General features: G+C 38.5%; 2 protein-coding genes across 2 annotated transcripts; both read left to right on the top strand.

Moving 5' to 3' along the window:
- The first annotated feature begins 8,483 nt into the window (after positions 1-8,483).
- LOC108940625 (C-C chemokine receptor type 5-like) lies at positions 8,484-10,615 on the top strand. Its single transcript, XM_018762892.2, has 2 exons — positions 8,484-8,530; positions 9,215-10,615. The coding sequence occupies exons 1-2, from the start codon at positions 8,516-8,518 to the stop codon at positions 10,277-10,279; spliced, it is 1,080 nt and encodes a 359-aa protein (XP_018618408.1). The 5' UTR covers positions 8,484-8,515; the 3' UTR covers positions 10,280-10,615.
- A 3,998-nt stretch (positions 10,616-14,613) lies between these two features.
- On the top strand, positions 14,614-18,598 carry LOC108940619 (C-C chemokine receptor type 8). Its single transcript, XM_018762882.2, has 3 exons — positions 14,614-14,751; positions 16,013-16,035; positions 17,392-18,598. Exons 1-3 carry the CDS (start codon positions 14,743-14,745, stop codon positions 18,401-18,403), a joined length of 1,044 nt encoding a protein of 347 aa, XP_018618398.1. The 5' UTR covers positions 14,614-14,742; the 3' UTR covers positions 18,404-18,598.
- The last annotated feature ends 3,446 nt before the right edge of the window (positions 18,599-22,044 follow it).

Raw genomic sequence — 22,044 nt, 5'->3', positions numbered from 1 at the left:
GCTGAAAAAATAAAGTACAAAGATTGGGGTGTGATTACTAAGGAGGCTGCAGGTATCCTACTGGTTGAGCTGCTACCTTCGCACTAGAGGTCGCAGGTTTAAATCCCATCTCCTGCTGTGTTGTACCCAATCAATGCCATGTTGGGGTACTTACCCTGAACTGATGCAGTAAAAATGACACAGGTGTGTAAATGGGTATACAATTGCAAGTTATTTTAGGGAAAACATCATGTAAATATGTGAATGTAATGATCTATGACATTATTCTGGGCAAAGTCCTGTGAGGAGAGGTGTTACCATACTGGTTAGAACTGTTACCTTTGGATCCAAGGGTTGCTGGTTTGAATCTCGCCTACTGCTGTTGTGCCCTTGAGCAATGTACTTACCTTAAACTGCTCCAGTAAAATTATTCAGCTCTATAGATAGGTGGTCCAGAAGGGTGCGGCGGCACAGCCGGTTTAGCTGGGTCCCGCTCTCTGCTGGGTCTGGGGTTTGAGTCCTGCCTGGGGTGCCTTGAGATGGACTGGTGTCCTGTCCTGGGTGTGTGCCCGCCCCACCTTCCAGCCTGTGTTGCTGGGTTAGGCTCCAGTTTGCCATGACCTCACTTAGGACTAGCGGTTATAGACAGCGTGTGTGTGCGTAGATGGGTGACTAATTCATAGTATCTTAATGTTCTTAGTTGCTTTGGAGAGAAGTGTCAACTAAATGAACAGATGTGAAGCTTTCTGTGCAATAAATTCAGCGCAACATTTTCTGTGTTGTGTTCCTGTTAAATCTGGTCAATTTATTACTTTTCTTTGTTATAAATATGGTTTCTTTTGCCTCGTGACTTCATTACACTTACTTCACTTCATTCACTTAGCTGATGCTTTTCTCCAAAGTGAATAACAATGTAAAGCTACCTACAATTATTTACCCATCTATAAAGCTGGGTAATTTTAACAGAGCAATTTAGGATAAGCACCTTGCACAAGGGTACTTTAGCTACAGGTGGAATTTGAACCTGTGACCTTTGGTTCGAAAGGCAGGAGCTCAAACAACTTTGGTACAAGCTGCCAGTTTCATGACATCTTCCACAATTAGCATCTGAACACATGACATTAATGATGACCAGTTTCACTGAATTTTAGGTGTTTTGTTCAAATTTTGCATTTCTGTGGTGTGCCTTGTCAGATCAGACTGGCCATAGAAAACAAATGGGTGAGACTATAAAGAGCAAAGAAAAATGAAATGAGGGAAATTGTACTCAGCTGCAGCATAAAACATACATATACACATATGACATACATACTGTATAAACCATACATATAGTAATGAAAATAGGTAGATAAAAAGGCAAAGGTCAGTAAATACATAAATATGTTAAATTCATTACTTTACACACACACACACACACACACACACACACACACACACACACACACACACACCAGTGGCATCATTTCTGGTAAATGAGGTTTATGGACCATAAATTCCAAGAAGTGCAGAACTTGTGACAATGGCTAGGAATGAAGCTGCTTAAGAGGTGTAACACAACATAAGTTACTTATGTTTCACAATTGATTTATAATATAAACAATTATAATGGGATACCTAATTTTGGATGGGCATACCAAAAATATTAAGGCACCTCTGACACAGCACAAGGGTTAAAGGGGTCTGTGGCCTAGAGGAAGTGATGGCAAAGAAGTGATATAAAACTGGTTGTGATGTTAAAAATTAATGTAACTAAATAAAGCTGCTTAAAAAACATTCTCTATGCAGTGGCACTGCAATATTTTCTCTGTAGTATTCCATAATCAATAAATTGAGTTACTCAAGAGTATTCTATGTACTGGTACAGCAACATGTACTCCATAGTTCTGTGAAAATAATCTCACTGACTGTGCAAAGTATAAACTCAGTAATTTTACAAAGTACTCTGCGCTGCTACTGCTCCTTTTACTTTAAGGTATTTTGTGAAAATTAACTTACTGTACAAAGTACTTTGCATGGTCTTAAATCACACTGTACTGTATAGTGGTACTGCAATTTTTACTCTGCAGTACTTCAGGAAAATAAACAATCACAGCAATAAAAAGTACTATATAATGAACCCAGAACATTTATTTTCAGTACTCATAATCTCATTCATCCTCTTTACGTGCAGTAGAGGTTCTGCTACATTTACTTGTATTGTTTTTAAAAGAATAACAAAGTTTGAACATACAAATAATATAGTGCAACAGAAACTGAAATAAACAGGTGGTTGTGTAATAAAATGTATGTTTTGGCTGGAAGAGACTTAATACAGGAACCCTGAATATTTATGTATAATAACAGTCATTCCTAATTGCGGTACAGCAACTGGGTTTCTACTGGGTTCCCACCTCGATCAAAACTGACACCTAAGCTCATAATGACTATTATTAGACTAGACTCATGACTAGTATTATTTACACCGTTACCCACTTTGCATGGCAGAAATTGTAATGTTATTGCAGGTGTGCTGGTCATATTCATATTCTTGTGTGTCAGAGGAAAGAACACAATAAGGCAACATTTTCTTAAATTTTCATATACTGAGGACTGCTGGAAAATAGCAGGTGAGGTTCCACAGTGCCGTGAGGTTCTGGAAAATGGAACATTATGAGTCGACCTGCTTACCTGTAAGTAATACCAATACACAGTTTTGCGTTGACCAAAAGACTGAAAATTCTAACACTCAGATGAGCCAAGCACCCCATGTGTTTGAACAGTGTGGTATGGTGCATGTTATTATCGTCATAAGCAGGCTCGTGTACTAAAATAAAACATTCCAAAAGTTCAGTTTTCACACACTTTTACTATTCTGTAGCCTCACAGAGGTACATTTTTCAGTCCCAGTACCGTACTTCACATTTACTTGCATATTGTGTGATTACAAACTGTGGTATCCATGGCAAAAAGAAAGTGTTTTTTAGAATGCTCAAGGCAAGATGCATGTAGTCGCTTTAATGAGGATGATTTTAAAGCACTGTCTATCATCTCTCCATCCATTCCATCCATCCATTCTTCATCAGTGACCACTTGTCTGGTGAAGCATTGTGGAGGCACAGGGCATATCCCAGAAGTATAGCGTATGAGGCAGGGTACACTCTGGACAACATACCAGTCCATCACATGCCCATCACACAGTCATTCACTCACTCATAGAGACATTAAAGGCAATTTAGAGTCACAAATTCATCTGAAGCACATGGACTGTGGGAGGAAACCAGAGCACCTAGAGGAGACCTTGACGCACAAATGGAGCACAGGCACATCTTACATCTGAATTCAAAGCCCAGGTACTGTGATGTACCAGTGCTACCTGTCAACTACACTTTAGCTAGCAATTGAACTTAATAATTTATTACATATTAACCACACAGCAGTTCCAATGAGAGGATTGCTGGAAAGTGCTGTTTGACCCTGAACACATTAAGAAAACATAATAAAATATTAATTTGGGGATATCTCTACTATTTGTACTTTGGCAAAAGTGAAAACTGCTGAAGAAACTTTTAAAGAAATCAAAAAGACCTTCAAATCAGACTTATCACAACAGGGACAGGAAAGTTGCTCACTTTCATGATATGGCTTCATGCCATTCTTGTTGTTTAGCAAAAAATAATTAAAAGAACAATCATTTCTGCATCTTTATACCACACCAGCGATACCACAGAAAGGCACAAGGTGAAAAATCACCTCATGTCTCTCATAACTGAGCTGAGAGTTTTGCTGGTTGATAAGCTACGTGGCCCAATAGTCCTTGTTCCATATGACTGGGCAATGAACCTATCATGGGCATCACTGGTAGTTTAGTGGTTAGTGCTGCTGCCCTTGGACCTTAAGGTTACTGATTCAAATCTCATTGTAGATTGTAGTTCCCTTGAGCAAAGTACTTACTGTCAATTACCCTAATAAAAATTACCCACCTGTACAAATGGGTAAATAACTCTAAGTAAATTAACATTATAAGTTGCTTTGGAGAAAAGCATCAGTGAAATGAATAAATGTAAACTGAGCAAAGTGGCTCTATAACATGCTGAGGTTACTGTTTCAGGGCGAGTCCCAAATGTGAAATGTACATCTTTCAATTAGCACTTCAACACCATCCAAAGAGTTCTGTGTCAGATTAGAGTTATCATTAGCTCCAATTTAATGATTACTATTCTTAAAGATAATTTTTCAAATGAGAGAAAATGCAAAATTAAATTTTAGTATTTTGGAAAATCCTATAATTCTGAGGGGGGGTTTCCTGTACTATAAATATCTTAAATTAGTTCTCCAACACAGTACAACAATTTCAAGCTGAGATCCCAATCACTAACACAGGAGAGGTACCAGACATTTTACTATATCGATTTTTTTTTTTTTGTAATTTTCCATTCAGTTTTGTTAGATTAAACATACTTTTGGCGTTAGTTCGTAGTATGTCAGTTTTTAGAAAAATATTCCACATTCTCGAAGTTAGCAAATTTTGGTCACTTTTGGCATCGGGTTCCAGGCACCGAATAATATTCCGGCAGTGGCAGCAGCCTCCCTTTTTTAGGATCGGATGCTTTCTAGAATGTTTTAGTACTTTCTAGAAAGTTCTGGCGCCTTCTAGAACATTCCAACGTTGTAAAGTACCAAACTAAAACTGCTACTCCAGAAGAATTAGCTTGATATTTGTAATCAGTAAACTTTTACTAATCATAACGCAAAAAAAAGCAGCTTTTTTCGCACACTTCGTTTGAACATTTTCTTACGTTGTGTAATCAGTCGTGGAACTACTACGTAGCACACAGTAGGACCTGGTCTCCTTAGCCGTATTTGTAGAAAATGCGCGGCATAAAACATTTAATTCGGAGATTATACACCGAATACATCAGTTTAAAACTTGTTTCGTGCGGGTTCAAGCGGCGTATGAGGATGCACCTTTAAAGTGTGACCACAAGAGGACAGTAGTAGAAAAGCTATCGGTTCAAAAACCAATCTCATGTCATGTTCCTGAACAGCTGCTGTAACACCTGTGCTGTGTGCACGACACGCTTTACCTCGTCATTTCACCAACAATGTGATACTCGTGCTATAGGAATATGGCGCTCCTCCCAGAATTCTTCGAGAACCTTCCAGAACACTGCTGAACTGAGTAACAGGACACCTGGACTATTCCATATTGGTCCTGCAAATAACTGGAAGAAAGTGAGCTAACCATAATCTCCAGAATACATTTTCCTACAATATTTTAAAAAAAAAGGCTCATATGTTCGTGGTCAAGATGAGGAATTTCAACACCGTCCGACGGACAAAAACGTGCGTTGAAACTTTTTAATACGTCTGAACCTGGTCTGGGAGTCCAACCTCCACGCACGATGGATTCTGGGAACAGAGTTTCTCCAAGATGACATTTCTGCACGATTATTTGACCTTAGACATCGCAAACCTGACATAGGAATTACGTTTTAACAGAATGGAAGCCGTAACGTTATGGCAGGGAAATTAGTATTACACTTGTGGAACTACGGTTTCTGAACATCAGCGCCACATGAGCAACGTCCTTCCCCCATTTTCAGTATTAACTCTTTTACCATGTTCAGGAAGTCTCACCTTTATTTGCATCTTTGCTAATTTCACATTTAAATTTGTCCTCAGAAAAACACCATATACTGTATAACTGAAATGCACAGAAAACAACAATGTGCCGAAGAAACTTTGCAAGTGGTTGGACTTAGTATTAAAAGTCATTTGAGGGGTGATGCCACTGCTTTTACAGTTGTAAAAAATAAATATCTTCTGCAAACAAAAAATATAGTCACACAGCAAAGTTCAAAGAATGTATTCTGTATTCTTTTGCTCTTCTGTTTAGGCCCCAGCGTTTCTTAAATGTCAGTTACTAATTATAACCTGTTTCATAATGACTTCTAGCATATTTTTCCGTACAAATGTTAACCAGTTTTAGTTTTAATGTCATATTTGCATCCTACATTGTGTTTTCAGGAATGTTTTCAGTTGTGACTAAATACTGAATAGCACCTTTATAACCAAAGCAATGTCTGAAATGTTCATTTCACGTCATTCAGCCAAGTTGTTTTTTACACTTACACGTTGGTGACTGAAAACATTTCCTCAAAAGAAGATGACAGACAATTAATAAATTATTAATAAAAGTATTAAAAATAAACTGGAAAGGTACTTGTGTTATTAGAGGAAAAACATACTATTTGTTACAGTCTGACTTGGAATTACACGACCTTAGTGTTTGTTTCTTACGATGACAAGTCGCACAAATCACCATGTGTTAAATGAAAATCTGTCTCCCCGACAGTCTCGCTCACTGTACTTTTGATAGTCTACTGCGGCTACATGTTAATTCACACTGTTTCACTGTCTGTTTCTCTTACCACAATGCAATTTCAACAGTTTCTTTTGTAAAGTAACAAATACTCAAAACAGGCAACTATACCTTGATTAAATAATTCTATATTTAATTTTTATTTATTTCTCCACTTTCAGGACAATTTCATCTTCAGTAACTTAAATAGCTTTCTATTACATCAAATTGTCAATGGATTTAACTGAAGGAATTTTTGAGCCATTTCGGATACCTGTCTGTCTCTACGGTATGACAACAGCTACCTTTAAAGTTACAAGTAAATTAGAACTGTATTTATCACAGTTCCTCTGTAGACTGGGGCATTATCCATATCTCATCAATCTGAACACTTCATGAAATATTAAAAGATATCAACAGCCAGTTAACCAAATCTGATCAGAAATGAGCACTTTAAGTTGGGGTCAAAGTTGACATTGAGACGTTTGTTCAATACCTGACACAGTCCTACTGGGCTTCTGCAGTCAAGAGAACACAGGGGGCAATGAGCTGTTTGATGCACATCATCTTGCAGCAAAAGGTGACACCACAGAGGCAGCTGATGGCATAGTGGTTTGAGCTGTTGCCATTGTATCTGAAGGTTGCAGAGTCAAATACCACCTTCTGCTGTAGTACTGCGTGAGAAGAGCGCTCTATAAAAATAAAAATAAATAAATAAATAAATACCCTTGAGCATGGTACTTATTCTAAGCTGCTCCAGTAAAAGTTACCCCACTGTAAGAACGGGTGAATCACTGTAGGTAGCTTACCCTCGTAAGTTGCTTTGGAGCAAAGTGTTGGCTAAATGAATAAGTGTAATGGACAAGTACCTTTTACTGCCTTCATTATCCTGCACACACAGCTCACAATGAAGCACAAAGGAAGGACAGCGAGTCCAGCTATGTACACTTCATTCGCTCGGCTCCCTCTTTCAGGACCAAGATTTCTTCTTATGGCTTCCTGAGCGACTGAGGTCTGTGTTCATACAGGTAGAGCTCTCTAAACCTCAGACAACTTTATGTATTTTTGTATATATAGAGTATATGTATGTGTGTGTGCATCTATGCATGTATGTTTGTGTCAGTCAGTCAGTCAGTCGCTGGGTCCTGTATATGTGTAATACTGTTAATAATAGCTCGGTCTCGGGTTATACTTGTCAGGAATAGATCTTTGACAGAGATAAGGAAATACAATTAAAACAGCACAAGTGGATTCTGTTGTACCCAGATTTTTCCACCTTATGTCGTAAATTAATCTATTAGGAAATAGGAATATTAGGAGAGAAAGCACTGCAGCTGAGTCTTTAACATCCTTCGTGCCAGTTTTTTAAAAGAGCTATTTAGAAATGGAGTATATGCCACACATAACCGAAACACAGAAATTAAGCCCACACTGAAAAAGGTACTGCGTGGAAATTTTTAAAAAGTTTTTATATATTTTTAATTTTTTTGTAAGGAATACAGCTGACTCTTACATGCATCTGGATTGTATCATGACAATGTATTAATCAAAATACATAGTGTGATTATTGTTATGTTTTCTGTTGTGAACCTCGCAGCCTAACTTTTTACATTTATTTAATTGATTCTTGTCTGAAAAAAATATGACATTACAGTTGGCCCTAAAAGCCTCTCAAACTGAATCTTGCCAGCTGACAAATCTTAGCACGCCCAGCCATGCATAAATATGCAAGGCTAGTCACTCTATCTTGCTCTAAGAAAGCAAGTCCATTAAGTTATTACTGCTTATTTCTTGAGCAGTTGAGCAGTTCTGAATGCTTACAGTTTAAGACATTTCCCAGTAAACAAATATTGGTACACATCATATTTTAAATTTATGTTTAAACATTGTAATCTGTCTCACAAATGTTTCATATTTTAAATGTCTTATGAAAATCAAACACATTTCACCATCATTGTTCATAAATGGCAGAGTTCAGTTTGTATTTAGCTGTTTTTTATCTGAGGTTTAAAAGACTAGGATGAAAGTCAAACAAAGAAATGCTACTTGATACTACTCTTACCATTTTTTTCTCTGCTTCCTTTTTTGGACATCCAGGAAATTGCAAAAGCAGTTATCACTGATCATATTCTTAAACCATTTTACTCTGCTCATGAACCAGACATACCAGACGTACATTTACAAACAGTAAATACCATGGGTGACATTTCGGTGAGTGAACCTTTGCTTTTAATTTATTCCATGAAAGTGTACATGAAATATAAAAACAGCAAAATGTATTTACAATGCAAATGTACAACAATTTCTTCAGATTAATAGAAATTTATTAATAAATAATATATTTATCCATATATCTCTGGAAAAGTAATTATATTCTAAGATCAAGCAACGATTACACTTTCAGTTATTAAAATGGCAAAAATTAATTTGCAATGTATAATTTCAGATACCAAGTTTATTCCTTTTTGATTATTTATCTTAATAATGATGTTAAAGAAGATGAATCACAGTAACCCAAGTTATGATTTACCTGTAGATGGCAATGTAACACCACAGTGTACTTCTTGTAAGCGAATCAATTGAAAAGGCTTTTTTTCTGCGGGAACGAATTATTTGCAGACAACATGAACAAATGTATAAACTTTATGTATACATTAGTTGAATTAAAACACTGAAATAAAGACTGTTACAAAACATGTTACAAAGGTGTTATTGCAGAAATATTAGATCAATAGATAGAACAACAAGTATTTGTAAAGATAAATAAATTTAACATTTTTCTCTAATCCCACTTCTAATAGCCCTGAGCACATAAGTGTGAAAAGGTTTTTTTATTATTATGCTTAATTAAAAATGTGGAAATCAACAAACAGTATCTGCATTTGTTTTCCGCAGAATGATTCAGTGACCCAGGGATATGATTACAGTGAATACTATTCCCATAACTCTGATGATTCTACTAGTCCATGTAACAATGGCGAGGTGAGGAAATTCGGCAGCATCTTCCTTCCGACGCTCTATGGAATTGTCTTCGTTGTGGGATTTGTTGGCAACGGCTTGGTTGTATGTGTCCTGAAACAGCAGAAGTCAATGACCATGACGGACATGTGCCTCCTAAACCTCGCTGTGTCGGACCTGCTCTTCGTCATCTCCCTGCCGTTCTGGGCTCACGAGGCTGCGGTGTCTAGCTGGGAATTTGGCAAATTCATGTGCGTGGTGGTGACCGTCCTGCACGTAATGGGCTTCTATGCCAACATCTTCTTCATCGTGATCATGAGTGTGGACCGCTACATGATTATCGTTCATGCCATCACAGTGGCGAGGTTCAGGTCCTTTAAACTTGGGGTCATTCTCATAGCAATTGTCTGGGCCATCAGCTTCTGGGCATCTTTGCCCACCGCTGTCTTCACTCGTGTGAAAAACGAATCCGGTTTTAAATGTGAGACTGCATTTCCCGAGGATAACAAATGGAGGCTGTTCACATATTATGAGTTAAACGTTTTCGGTCTGATAATTCCTCTCATAGTCATGATTTTCTGTTACTCGAAAATCATCCCAACTCTTGTCAACATCAAAACAAACAAGAAGCACAGAGCCATCAAACTTGTGCTTCTGATCGTTCTTATATTTTTCTTTTTTTGGACCCCATACAATATTGTAGTATTCCTGAATTCTCTGAGGTACTTGGATTACTTTTCAAACTGCGACAGTATAAGGGCTATAAACTACGGTTTGTACTGGACACAGACGCTGGCTTTTACACACTGCTGTCTGAACCCGGTCATCTATGCCTTTGCCGGACAGAAGTTCAAGAAGCTTGTTTTGAAATTACTTCAGAAATGGTTGCCAGTTTGCTTCACCACCTGCAGAATCAGTGAATCCTTCAACACAGAAGTCTCGGAAAGAAGAAGCTCATTTCATTCGAGATCCTCCGAAATTACATCTGCAAGACTGCTGTAGCTGTACGCAGGCGATATGAACTGAGGCTGGCATGACTGAGAGGATATAAATTGCATTCAGTTGCACTTCTTACTTTTCTATCCATGGACGTAGGGCGCATAAACATAACCGTAACAGCCATTTCATTTTCGCAACGTTAATTTCAAAGTCAGCAGTAGTTTGTCGTAACAGTCTAAATTCCGCTTTCAACAAACAAAACATTACTGCCCACTGTTAGTCATCGCACATCATAATCCAACTCTTCCTTATGCCATCTTTGCATGTACGAAAGGCAAGAATACAAGAAAATGTCATAAAAAACAGAAAATTTTAAAAATACACTTAAAGAGTCAATAAAAACAGGACCAAAAGATTTTCTTTAATGATTTTATGAGGAAAATGTACAGATAAAGACGTAGTGCTTTCGAATTAAATGTTTTCTTTTCTTCATACATATCTTATGACATTTAGCTGTTAAAATGCTTTACATGCACTTCACACATTGTACAAAAAGCACGTAATGTATGATATTGAATGAAAGCTTAAAAGTTATCGCACACTGAAATAAACAACGTCTTGATTGATGGGGAATGTAACCTGAATGTAAAACCTTTGATTGCAAATCACATTTAAACTGTCACTGAAATCTCGTGCTCCTGTCTTTTCAATAAATGTGTTGTAAAAATATTTCCTCAACAAAGTTTTTTTTGAAATCCCCTGTCTTGTCTCGAAATGCATCAAACGTTATTGCCACTACAGCAATGACTGTGTGAGTTTTAATCTTGTGCAAGCATTTCTAACAGCAGAATACTTACTTTGTCCAATTGCAGTACAAAACCTGTGGTGTGACACTGTGCAGAGGAATGCACTCTTGAAATAAAGAAGTGTGTGCGCTACTGGCATCGGAACAGTTTTTTTTTTTTTTTTTTTTTTCAGTTTTTTAGGAAAGGAAATAGCATGAAGCCTTTTTTCTTTATAAACCGCAAGCATATCTGTGCAATGTACCACTTTTTTTTTTTAAATCTTCTGTTGAACTCAGAAGTGTCAGAAGAGGCCCACATCCTCTCAGCGTGACATAAACATTTCACAGCTAGAACTCATCCTCAGCTTGACACATCAGTAGAGGATTACAGCACGGGCAGCATGGTGGCACAGCGGGTAGTACTGGTGCCCAACAGCACCTGAGCCGTGAACTCGGATGTAAACTCGAAAGGTAAACTGGGGAGGTTCTTGGTTCTGGCTCCGTTGTGGTGGAATGACCCCCCCCCCCCCCCCCCCCATTCAGAACTGCAGAAACTCTGTCTGCATTGAAGAAGGATCTGAAAACTCACCTTTTCCGGACTCACTTCGCCCATGATCTTTAAAGCTCATGTATGGTGTAACTGTTCATGCACCGTGACTTTATGATCATCCCCAGATAAGCATTTACTCAGCCGCTACTCCTCTATTGTACGTAAATGTTTGTGTACTTTTAAAAATATGTAGGAAGGTGAGTTTTGTGTACTTACTCATGCGATGAACAAAGTGGAAAGAAACAAATTAAGTTTACTTAAGAATCACATGTCTGCAACTATGTTCCTCTTTCTCCTAATATGATACATACATTGTATTTTCTCTGAGATGTATATCGCTTTGGAGAAAAGCGTCTGCCGAATGAATAAATGTAAATGTGGCTTTAAATCCGACTCTGTGCAGGTTGCACATTCTCCCTGTGTGTGTTCATATGAGTTTCACCCCAGTGCAAAGATAAAGGTGGCTTTCGACTGAGATTAGTGTGTGTGTGTCTGGCTGCCTCTCTCTCTCTCTCTCTCTCTCTCTCTCTCTCTCTCTCTCTCTCTCTCTCTCTCTCTCTCTCTCTCTCTCTCTCTCTCTCTGTGTGTTACTTTGCTCTGCTGTATAACTGAATGAATGATAGTAAACAGTTTAGTGTAGTGTATCTATCATCAAAAGTTGCCATGGACAAAGTTGTATGAATAAATGTAAATGTACATGATAGTTTCAAAGCGGCCTGCATAAGTCAGGACTGGACACCTGTTGTTTTACTGAATGACATATTACAGGAAAAAAATCCTCATATGGATTTCATAATTAAATTTGAAATTTAGTATATTGCTTTTGCATGGCAGTGCGGCGAGTAGTCCTGCCACCTCACAGTACCTGAGCTGTTTGGGTGTAGGTTGTCGTCATTGTCGTGTCTGCGTGGCTTTCCTCTCACGTTACAAAGACATGCAGTGCAGGTTAACTGGTGATGCTAAATTACTCACAGTGTGTGAATGGATAAGTGTGTGTCTAGTGTGTACCGCCCCTCTCCCTGGCACCGAGCAATTCCAGGATAGGGTCTGGATGATTGTGATCCCGCTCAGGACAAGTGGTCACTGAAAAAAACTTTCAGACAAATGTGCAATGAGTCAAAAAAGCATAAAACACAGTTTGGAAGCAACCAAGAACAACAGTATTACACAGCAACCACACACACACACACATTTTCTGAACCGCTCGTCCCATACGGGGTCGCGGGGAACCGGAGCCTACCCGGCAACACAGGGCGTAAGGCCGGAGGGGGAGGAGACACACCGAGGACGGGATGCCAGTCCATCGCAAGGCACCCCAAGCGGGACTCAAACCCCAGACCCACTGGAGAGCAGAACCTGGTCCAACCCACTGCGCCACCGCACCCCCTACACAGCAACCAACCCAACTAAAATTTGTTTTATTTTGAGCTTTGTGAACTCATTAAGTGAAAAAGGGAAGTTCTGAGAAAGCAGAACTGCACCAAGAGGGATGGAAGAGGCTATCACTGGTGAGCTCTTGGGGACAAATCAGTGCTCCAGAGTACATAGTACCCCTCTTCTACTGCCTGGCATGGACACACCAAAGACAGCGGACAGTTAGTCTGGAGCTATAAGGCAAGAATGATGTATAGAGATTGAGTTATCCAAGAGTCTCCCCTTGCGGTTCAGTTATCAGTTAACCCTTCCTACTATGTGAAGCTCAGGCCCGTAGAAAGTGCTCTGTGGTGAACTGAAACAGCAAATCCTGGATTACTTACTTAACGTAATCTTTTTTCTTAATCTACCATTGATTCAACTGGCACCAGGTGAAGAATCAGTAATACAATACAATACAGTGAAATTGACTCTTTTTATGCACAGAGTTGCATGTCCCTTTGGGTAAAAGCATCTGCCAAACAAATAAATGTAAATATAAATGTTTATTGTTATGACTGCATTTGTGTTTGATTATATGTGAGACTTTCTGTCTTGCTCACAGTAGGCACTCTTGTCATCAACCCCAAAGATACTTCTCTTTTCTTGTATTCTGTTTGTATTTTCTTAAGAACTGAAAGGCTGAAAGGTCACTGACTTGAGGGTTAATTTTGTCCAACTGTCTGACTTTTTTTAACATCCTCCACCCTTCTCAACTTCTCAAGAGATCCCATTGGCCACCACCCAGAGAAATGCCATACGGTGATAGGGCTTCCTACCTATCGATGTTGGTCCACCTCACTGAGGTGATGCTGAAACCTCCTTCCTCATGACCTCCCTGACCTCATCCCTTCTTTCACTAGGCCATTTGAGCCACTGTCTTCTATCATGTGACTCTGAACACTGACGGATCCAAACCTGACGCAGTGGATTGAACAAAATGAAGAGCTGAAAACTCCGTAGATCTGTTCATCTACCTGGAAGTATTTCTGCTTCAATCACCTTTAAAATGTTCTTGAGCCTTTACACCCATCCCTTCTCCACTTCTGACTCCACCATTCCTTCCCCAACCCTTTGAGACTGAATTCAGTACCATGGAAGCACTGAGTCAAACAGTTTCTCTGTTTCAAACCAAATAAGAAAAGTCCCTCCACGCTAACCTCTCCAAGACCTGCAGTGTTAATCACCACTGAAAGACGCAACAAGACCAGTTCAATAGTTTATCTACTGGCCTGAGCATCACATTGCAAATATTGTTAATGAGGAACTGTTGCGTTATGTCATTTAGGGTTATGGCTTTGCTTGAAGAAAACATTTCAAACACCACAATCAATTTCCATGAATGTATGAGAAAATCAGTTGATAAAGGCAGTAATTTCAGAATTAACACCTACGACAACCAAGAGCCTGATATTTCCCCTTTATGTAAATCAATTCCTTTGAAAAGTATTATCTTGTGCTATTCAGTATTTTCAGTACAACAGTGCACAATCTTGAGTAATTCTTTTTGTTTTTTTTTTTTTTTGGTGTTAGTCACAAAGGTGGCTCAGAACATTCATCCTGCATTTGAGCATTGCTGACGGGTGAACAATTACAGGAAAATCGTGCTCACACATTTTTTTTTCTTCCTGCTTGAATGATAAAAAGAAACGACAATGAGAACACCTTACAGGAAATTTACTTATGTCACAACAAGAAAAACGCAAACCTTTTCCATCACTAGAATTCAAGCTTCGTTGTAACTTTACATCAAACACAAAATAATGTTTGGCAGACACCATGGCTGAGGTAAGAAGTATGTTTTAAGTTTTAAATTTATGGCATACTGTACCAAATGTGTTTAGTATTTGGAGTTTTGGCATCATCTGATAAATAGCACCTGCCAGACAGGAACAAGAAGAAAACGTGTCAGGCAAACGGTGACAGCATACTTTGGTGTTATTCCTCTCTGGGTGGGCTGGGAGACTTTGTGGTTATGTCTTGATGCATGCAGAAAGATTTTTATAAAGAGCAGCTGTGTACTACAGCAACGATCCCCTCACAGGCCTGTGATGCCACAACAATAAAGCCACTCAGACAACTGAGGTCTTCTAAGAGCCTTTTTGAACTTCTGTGTTTTGTCATATTGGCTCATTAATTTTGCACTGACGAATGATTCTGAAATTAATATGGGCACACGTTCTTAGTTCATTTCATCGAACTAAATCGCTTTTGTTGGCTCGCTCCATTGAAATGTTTCGATTGCTTTCTCATTTCTGTGACTGAGGGAATCAATGAATGAAATAAGTGAATTAAGGAGCTGTTGCAGCGCTATGAAAACAGCACAGCTTTTGTATCGTTAGAAAATTACTTTTTTCAGATGGCTAGAAAATTTCAAGAAATGCGTCCAAATGTTATACTGAGATCAATTCGGAACAAAATGTTGATTAACGAAATCAAGGATCGAAAGAATAAAAAGGCGCTTTTGGTTCTTCTCAGAATGCTATAAAACCATTGTAAAGGCCATAAATTTCGTTGTAAAAGAAAATTTAAGTTACGTACTCCTCGTGCAATTCATACACTGAAAAATGTGTACTTATGTATATATTTCCAATATGTGATTATGTAAATATTAATTTACAAGTGTGATACTGATATTATTTTGAAACAATATTTTGTTGTTAAGTGCCTACAATATGAAATGAAATTACACATTAATTACTTTATCTATTACATTGAGGTTGTACTGAGGTCAACATAACAGGTCACTGTCTCCCACTAATGACACCGTATGCTGTTGTAACAAAAATGATTTAACTTCATACATTTTAGCAGTGATGTTCTGAGATTTCACTGCATTAACTGATGTATTCCTTACAAATGTAATGATACTTAAATGTATTGATGATTTTTGTTTCCACTGACTGAAGTAAGTCTGAGAAGCACAAACGGTGAACGTTTTTTTCTCCTTTTGGTGAGACTGAGCCTTGTGCAAATTATGCAGATTAGGTTTTAACCTCATTTTGCCAGTGTTGTTGGTAGAATTAACACCTTTTCGTTCTCTCTGCAGGAGCAGAACTTTACTGACATTATGTAAGTGACACACCCCAGTTCTTTATGCTTTGCACCAAAGTTTCTATGCTCAAAAACATATGCTGAGTTACTTTGCTTTGTAATGCAGTTGCAATGTAAAGCATAAGTTAATTCATTGCAAAGTTCGTTGTTTTCATAGTATGTTTCTAAATGAAGCAGGGAGACATTGTGTCTTTCACCTCTGAGTGGTACCGAGTTAAACAGAGCTGTGATGTACTTCTTTTGGTTTAAGCAAACATGCAATACCATAAAATTGGCAAGTCTTGTGTCTGTCTGTCTGTGAGTGAGTCATGGTTCAGCTCAGAGCAAAGGTGAAAAGTGTTGCGCTTACCCCACCTGACCATCACTTTCCTTCAGTGCAGAGTAATGATAGTTGTGTGACTCACTTCCATTGCATAATATTTAAATAAGACATTAGTGAATACGAAAAACATGTTTAGGATGTTTTGTCTGGAAATACACTGTTTATTTCCTTTTTCAGTGTATTTCCCAGTAAAGTGGCCTCCCTCAACGAATAAGATTTAAGAACAGAAAAATTGTAGGCGATGGTGTCTTACTATACATTCACATCATTTACATTGAGGAGGAGGAATATTCTGGAATGTTTTCAGAAAATAAGTAGATGCATTACATTAATTAAAGCATTGATTTTCATGGTGTCATTTCAATGCAAAAGTTGCAAGAAATATTAGCACTAATCTAAGATGTAAATGTTTTAACTGATGATTTCACTGCATATTTATAGATAATTTTTTACTATGATTTACTACGATCTGAGAAACATTATGCTAAAAATAACACTTTAATTCCTCAGCTGAGCCTGAGACTTGTGCAGGTTATACAAATTACTTTTTATTTCAGAATGTGCTAAAATAAATGAATGCATTAAATTGTGTCCAGTGTCAATGTGAACACTGCAAAAGGGGATTTAAGCCCTCTACCTTTACAAAATATTTAACCCAGTTGTAACAAATTCTCTATTTCTCAGTTCAATTATTTCTCTGTGCGTATACAACTGAGAGGGGGCACGGTGTTGCAGCGGGCTTGGCCAGGTCCTGCTCTCTGGTGGGTCTGGGGTTCGAGTCTCGCTTGGGGTGCCTTGCAACAGACTGGCGTCCCGTCCTGAGTGTGTCCCCTCCCCCTCCAGCCTTATGCCCTGTATTTCCGGTTTAGGCTCTGGCTTGCCGCGACCCCGCTCAGGAAAAGTGGCTTCAGCCTGTGTCTGTGTGTGTGTGTGCGATAAACATCGTGTTAAGACCATTTTCAAAAATCTCCTCATTCATTTCTTATTCAATAAAGTAGAAATAAAGTGTGATTCACTGTGTGATGCGTAACACTTGTCTCTTTTCCTGCCAGAATGAATACCAGTGAAACTGTTACTGAGGATTATTATTTCGAGTATCCCACCACCTGTAGTATGGATGTCTCCTCCACAATGGGCTCTGCTTTAAAGCCCATCTTACTTTCTATTGTGTTTGTCCTGGGTTTGACTGGCAACAGCATGGTGCTGTGGATTCTCATCGTATTCATCAAGCTGAAGAACGTCTCAGATATCTGCCTCCTGAACCTGGCCGTGTCTGACTTGATGGTCACACTCTCCTTGCCAATATATGCCTACCAGTCAGCAGGTCATGAGTTTGTGAGCACTATCCTTTGCAAGACCATCACTTGCATCTATCAGGTGGGCTTCTACAGTGGGGTCTTTTTTGTAACACTAATGGGCATCGACCGTTATCTGGCCATTGTGCATGCTGTGGCCACCATGAGGGTAAGAACGATGAGGAATGGCATGGCAGTGAGCATCGTCATCTGGTTGGTGGCCTTCTGTAGCGCACTCCCAGAGGTGATCTTCTCAGGCACAAATGATGAAGAAGGTTCATTCAACTGCGCACCAAATTATCCTGGGAAAACCTGGAAACTATTCCGGAACTTTCGAGAAAACATAGTTGGCCTCTTCATCTCTCTCCCCATCATGATGTTCTGCTACATCAGCATCCTAGTGGTGCTAATGAGGTCTCGGAACTCTAAAAAGCAGAGAGCCATGAGACTCATCCTCACCATCGCCCTCCTGTTTGGGGTCTTTTGGGTCCCCTACAATGTGGTTGTTTTCCTTGAGTCCCTGCAGCAGCTGAACATTGGAAACACCTGCGAAAACTCAGTGCGAATCACCTTTGCCATAAGTGCAACGGAGACTGTCGTGCTGGCTCACTGTTGTATCAACCCGATCATATATGCGTTTGTGGGAGAGAAGTTCAGAAAGAGCTTGAAAATCATGTTTTCCAAAGTGCCGATTTGTGGATATCTCTGCAAACAGCAGCCTATTCATGCAAAAAATTCTGAAAATGAAACAACCAACACTTCTGTATAACTTTGATGCTTATACAACCTTCGAACCCCAGACACACCGAACTTGCACAGTATGTCTTAAGAGATACGAGCAGGTATAACATCCAATACAGAAATGTGCAACTTGCAATGTACATATGAAATTTTCCCTAAATATGTTAATATGTATATATTTTCTACTTATTTTAGACATATTATCATGCATTTATGCACTGTTTTTTCCATCATTTCATATGTATTTTTTAAATACTTTGCATGACATTGAATAGCATAGCACATTTTTAAGACTTTATTTTTCCTGAAATAAATTACTAGTTTTTAATCTTTTTCCACAATCAATATTTAAGTAAACAGTGTAATTCTAATTGTTCAATTGTATATTGAGCACAAACATGTTTACCTGGATCTCAAGCCAGGCTTGGAATATTAAATATCTGATCTGTATTTAAATATCCTTCCGAATTTAAACTGTAGACTTGAATAAAAAGAAAAGAAAAAAAAATGTTTTTTTCACAGTTTCAACTGTACAAAATTTGCAGGAGCAAGGTTGTTATAATTTGATGACTTCCTGTAGCAGTATTAGAATTGCAGTTTAGGTACCGAATTTGTCTGTTATAATTGTTTGAAATTCAACTAAAAAAGTAAAAATCAGAATAGTAAATAATTTTCCCATAAATAAATTGTCATTATTCTTATTATTATTAGTAGTATTATTATTATATATAATAACATTTAAATGTTCATGTATTTCAGCTGAAGTTACCTGGAACTGAAATAAAAAGAGAATTAAAAGTTATTTTTCTATTGCTTTTCAACCACCTAAAATAACTTTTTTAAAAAAGGACCTGAGTTTAACACTTTTGGAGTCCCATCTCTTCATAAACTGCTTATCCAGAAAATAGCTGCAATGACTTGATCCCAGTTTCTCTCATCTGGTGCACACTGACACCCACACAGAGACATACTATATGTGCACAAAACTGTAAGTCACTCATTCAGATGAAATGCATATCTTTTCACACAAATTTAAAGCAAAAATTGGAGAAAATGATTGGAAGAACATGTACTAGTCACAAATAGAAGAGGGCCACAACCAAACTAAGAACTGAGAAGGTGCTCTTTCGTCATGCCGCCATGCCATGCCAACGAACTCTCTCATAAGATCTTATTTAAAATTTAGAAATACATCTTCAGCAAAGTACAGTAAAGCAATGTATATAAAAGCAATTTACTATTGCTATATAACTATAAACATTGAAACATAGCTATACATATGTACTTACACTTCATTCATATGTGCGATGCTGTGAAAAAGCATTTGTCCTATGTGTGTTATTTTCAGTTTTGCAGATATTTAAGCTTAAATTTTCTTCAGTCTTTTTGTCAGTTCTAGTAAAATATGAATGGACCCTGAGAAAGAACAAGATGCACTGGTATTTTTCTATGTAGCTTCCTTCATGTCAAAGATAAATTGAATTGAATCCATTGAGTTATCTTTATTGAGTTCTTCTCTGCTGTCATGTAGAATGCCGAAAACAAGATAAAACAGGACAGAACAGTGATGATGTACAGCTTAGCTGGCCAAGAAAGCTGGGTAGCAACTGCGGAAAGGAAAACAAAAAAACTCCCGTCCATGACAAAAGAAAAATGAACCTCTGGAGGTCCAATCGTCAGTGGCGGCTTATCCTTCCCGGTCATTGTAATGCAGTTATAATGGATTTGTGTAGATATGTCTTTTTATAAGAACAGTATAACAAGCAGCACAGTTAGAATTTGTGGTCAAGATCCAGGTGGGTAGTGACAGAGGTGGGCTGAGTAGTGTTGTAGTGAAATGCACGACAGAAAAAGTATTGTTAAATAGAAATATTAATTTCTCATGTAAAAGTACTTCCAAAATTAGCCCAAATAAATCTTAAATAAGCATCACATCAAAAAAAAGTTTTTGTTACACATTCAAATTAAGCTTTTTAATGCTATGTACCACTGGTATTGTTTACTACAATATCCAATTTTAACATCGTGTCAATAAATTAAATGTGCTTAGCAAAAAAAATTAGAGAGTCAAATGCACTAATCATATATTGTAAATAGAAAATAAAAGATCAGTCAGGTATTTACCATGATTTACCTGCCTCTTTGTCCATGGTGACTTTCAGTTTTAGGTTTGTATACTAAGCTTTTTACAATGTTTACAATTTGCCCATTTATTTACAAGGGTAACTTTACAGTACAGTATTAGTTCAGTTCAAAAATGGTACAGCAGGAGTACAGGTTTAAACTTATGACCTTTCACTGCAAGGTGTCACCGCTAATCATTACGCCACTTGCTGCCTCGGAAGATTTGACATTTAGTTGATACCTTTAACCTGAATGATTTACAACTCTCTACATTTTTTTAAGCAGCACTGCATTCATTTATTTTTTGGGGGGTTTCAGAACAAGGCAAAACAGCAGCGAGAGATTTAGGAGTCAAAAGACAAGTCATTACCTGCAGCTGTTACACTACTGATAGTGCACAATCAGACAGAAGGGCAAGGGAGGAACAAAAGTTGCTTGCCAACATCTTCTCCTATGCATGTCCGTGGGGTGCAAGCATGGGGAGAACCATGCAAACCCAACACCCAGCAAGCAGCTCAGGATCCGTGAGTCACCAGCTTTACCTGCTGTGCCACTGTGCCCTACAGACAGAAAATGTTAAAGGAAAAAAGGTCAGACATTTGAGATGTTCTTATTCAAGCACAAGTAAAACCCTATCGGGCTGGTCACGTGTTCCGAACTTGCGTTACTCAGCCAGGGAAAACAGCCGAGCAGTGGTTCATCTCGCACATGAAAATTAGACAGTAGCAGGTATCGGCCTGAATATACACACACACACACACACACACACACACACACACAGTCTAAAACTGCTTGACCCGAGCAGGGTCCTGATGAACCGGAGCCTAACCCGGCAACACAGGGCACAAGGCTGGAGGGGGAGGGGACACACACAAAGGACGGGACGTCAGCCGGTCACAAGGCACCCCAAGCAGGACTCGAACTCCAGACCCACCAGAAAGCGGGACCCACCAAGCCCGCTGCACCACCGCGCCCCCAGCCTGATTGTACTGTATGTTATATAGCAAACTGACAGCAGCTTGCCAAATGTTGTCTAACAGAGATTTAAGTGATGGACTGTGCTATGATACAATGATATCTTGACACTGGTTTTCTGGTTAGAAGGCAAAGCTTGTTACCTAAATAGTGAATGAATAAGGAAGCTGGTTACAAAACAGGAACACAACAACCTACTGTAAGTTTTTTAGAGTGGGTGTGGAGTTCGTGTGCTGACTGATATCACTTGGCAGACAGATGACAGCACATCTGGGAATTGTAGGTGAATAGGTAGTCAATGTAACTTATATATACACCATATAACTAGTAGTATTTTCTAGCTTTAATGTAAAGTTATGAAAATGTGTTCTTGTTATTCATAAGTGACGTTCAACATTAAGTTGCAATAAAAGCAATTAACAGCAAGAAATATCATAGAATAAATAGTCAAACGTTTGTTAAATCTGTGAAACGTTACATTTCTTGGAGGCTATGAATAACCTGAGGGACTCTGAGAGGAAACACTGATTTCTGGGAGAATTGGTATGTCTGCAGTTGTCTCAGTACAAA

Source organism: Scleropages formosus, chromosome 18, assembly GCF_900964775.1.
Source record: "Scleropages formosus chromosome 18, fSclFor1.1, whole genome shotgun sequence".
Lineage (NCBI taxonomy): Eukaryota > Metazoa > Chordata > Actinopteri > Osteoglossiformes > Osteoglossidae > Scleropages > Scleropages formosus.
The sequence above is the reverse complement of the archived record's forward strand: the minus strand, read 5'-3'. Positions and strand labels throughout refer to the sequence as shown.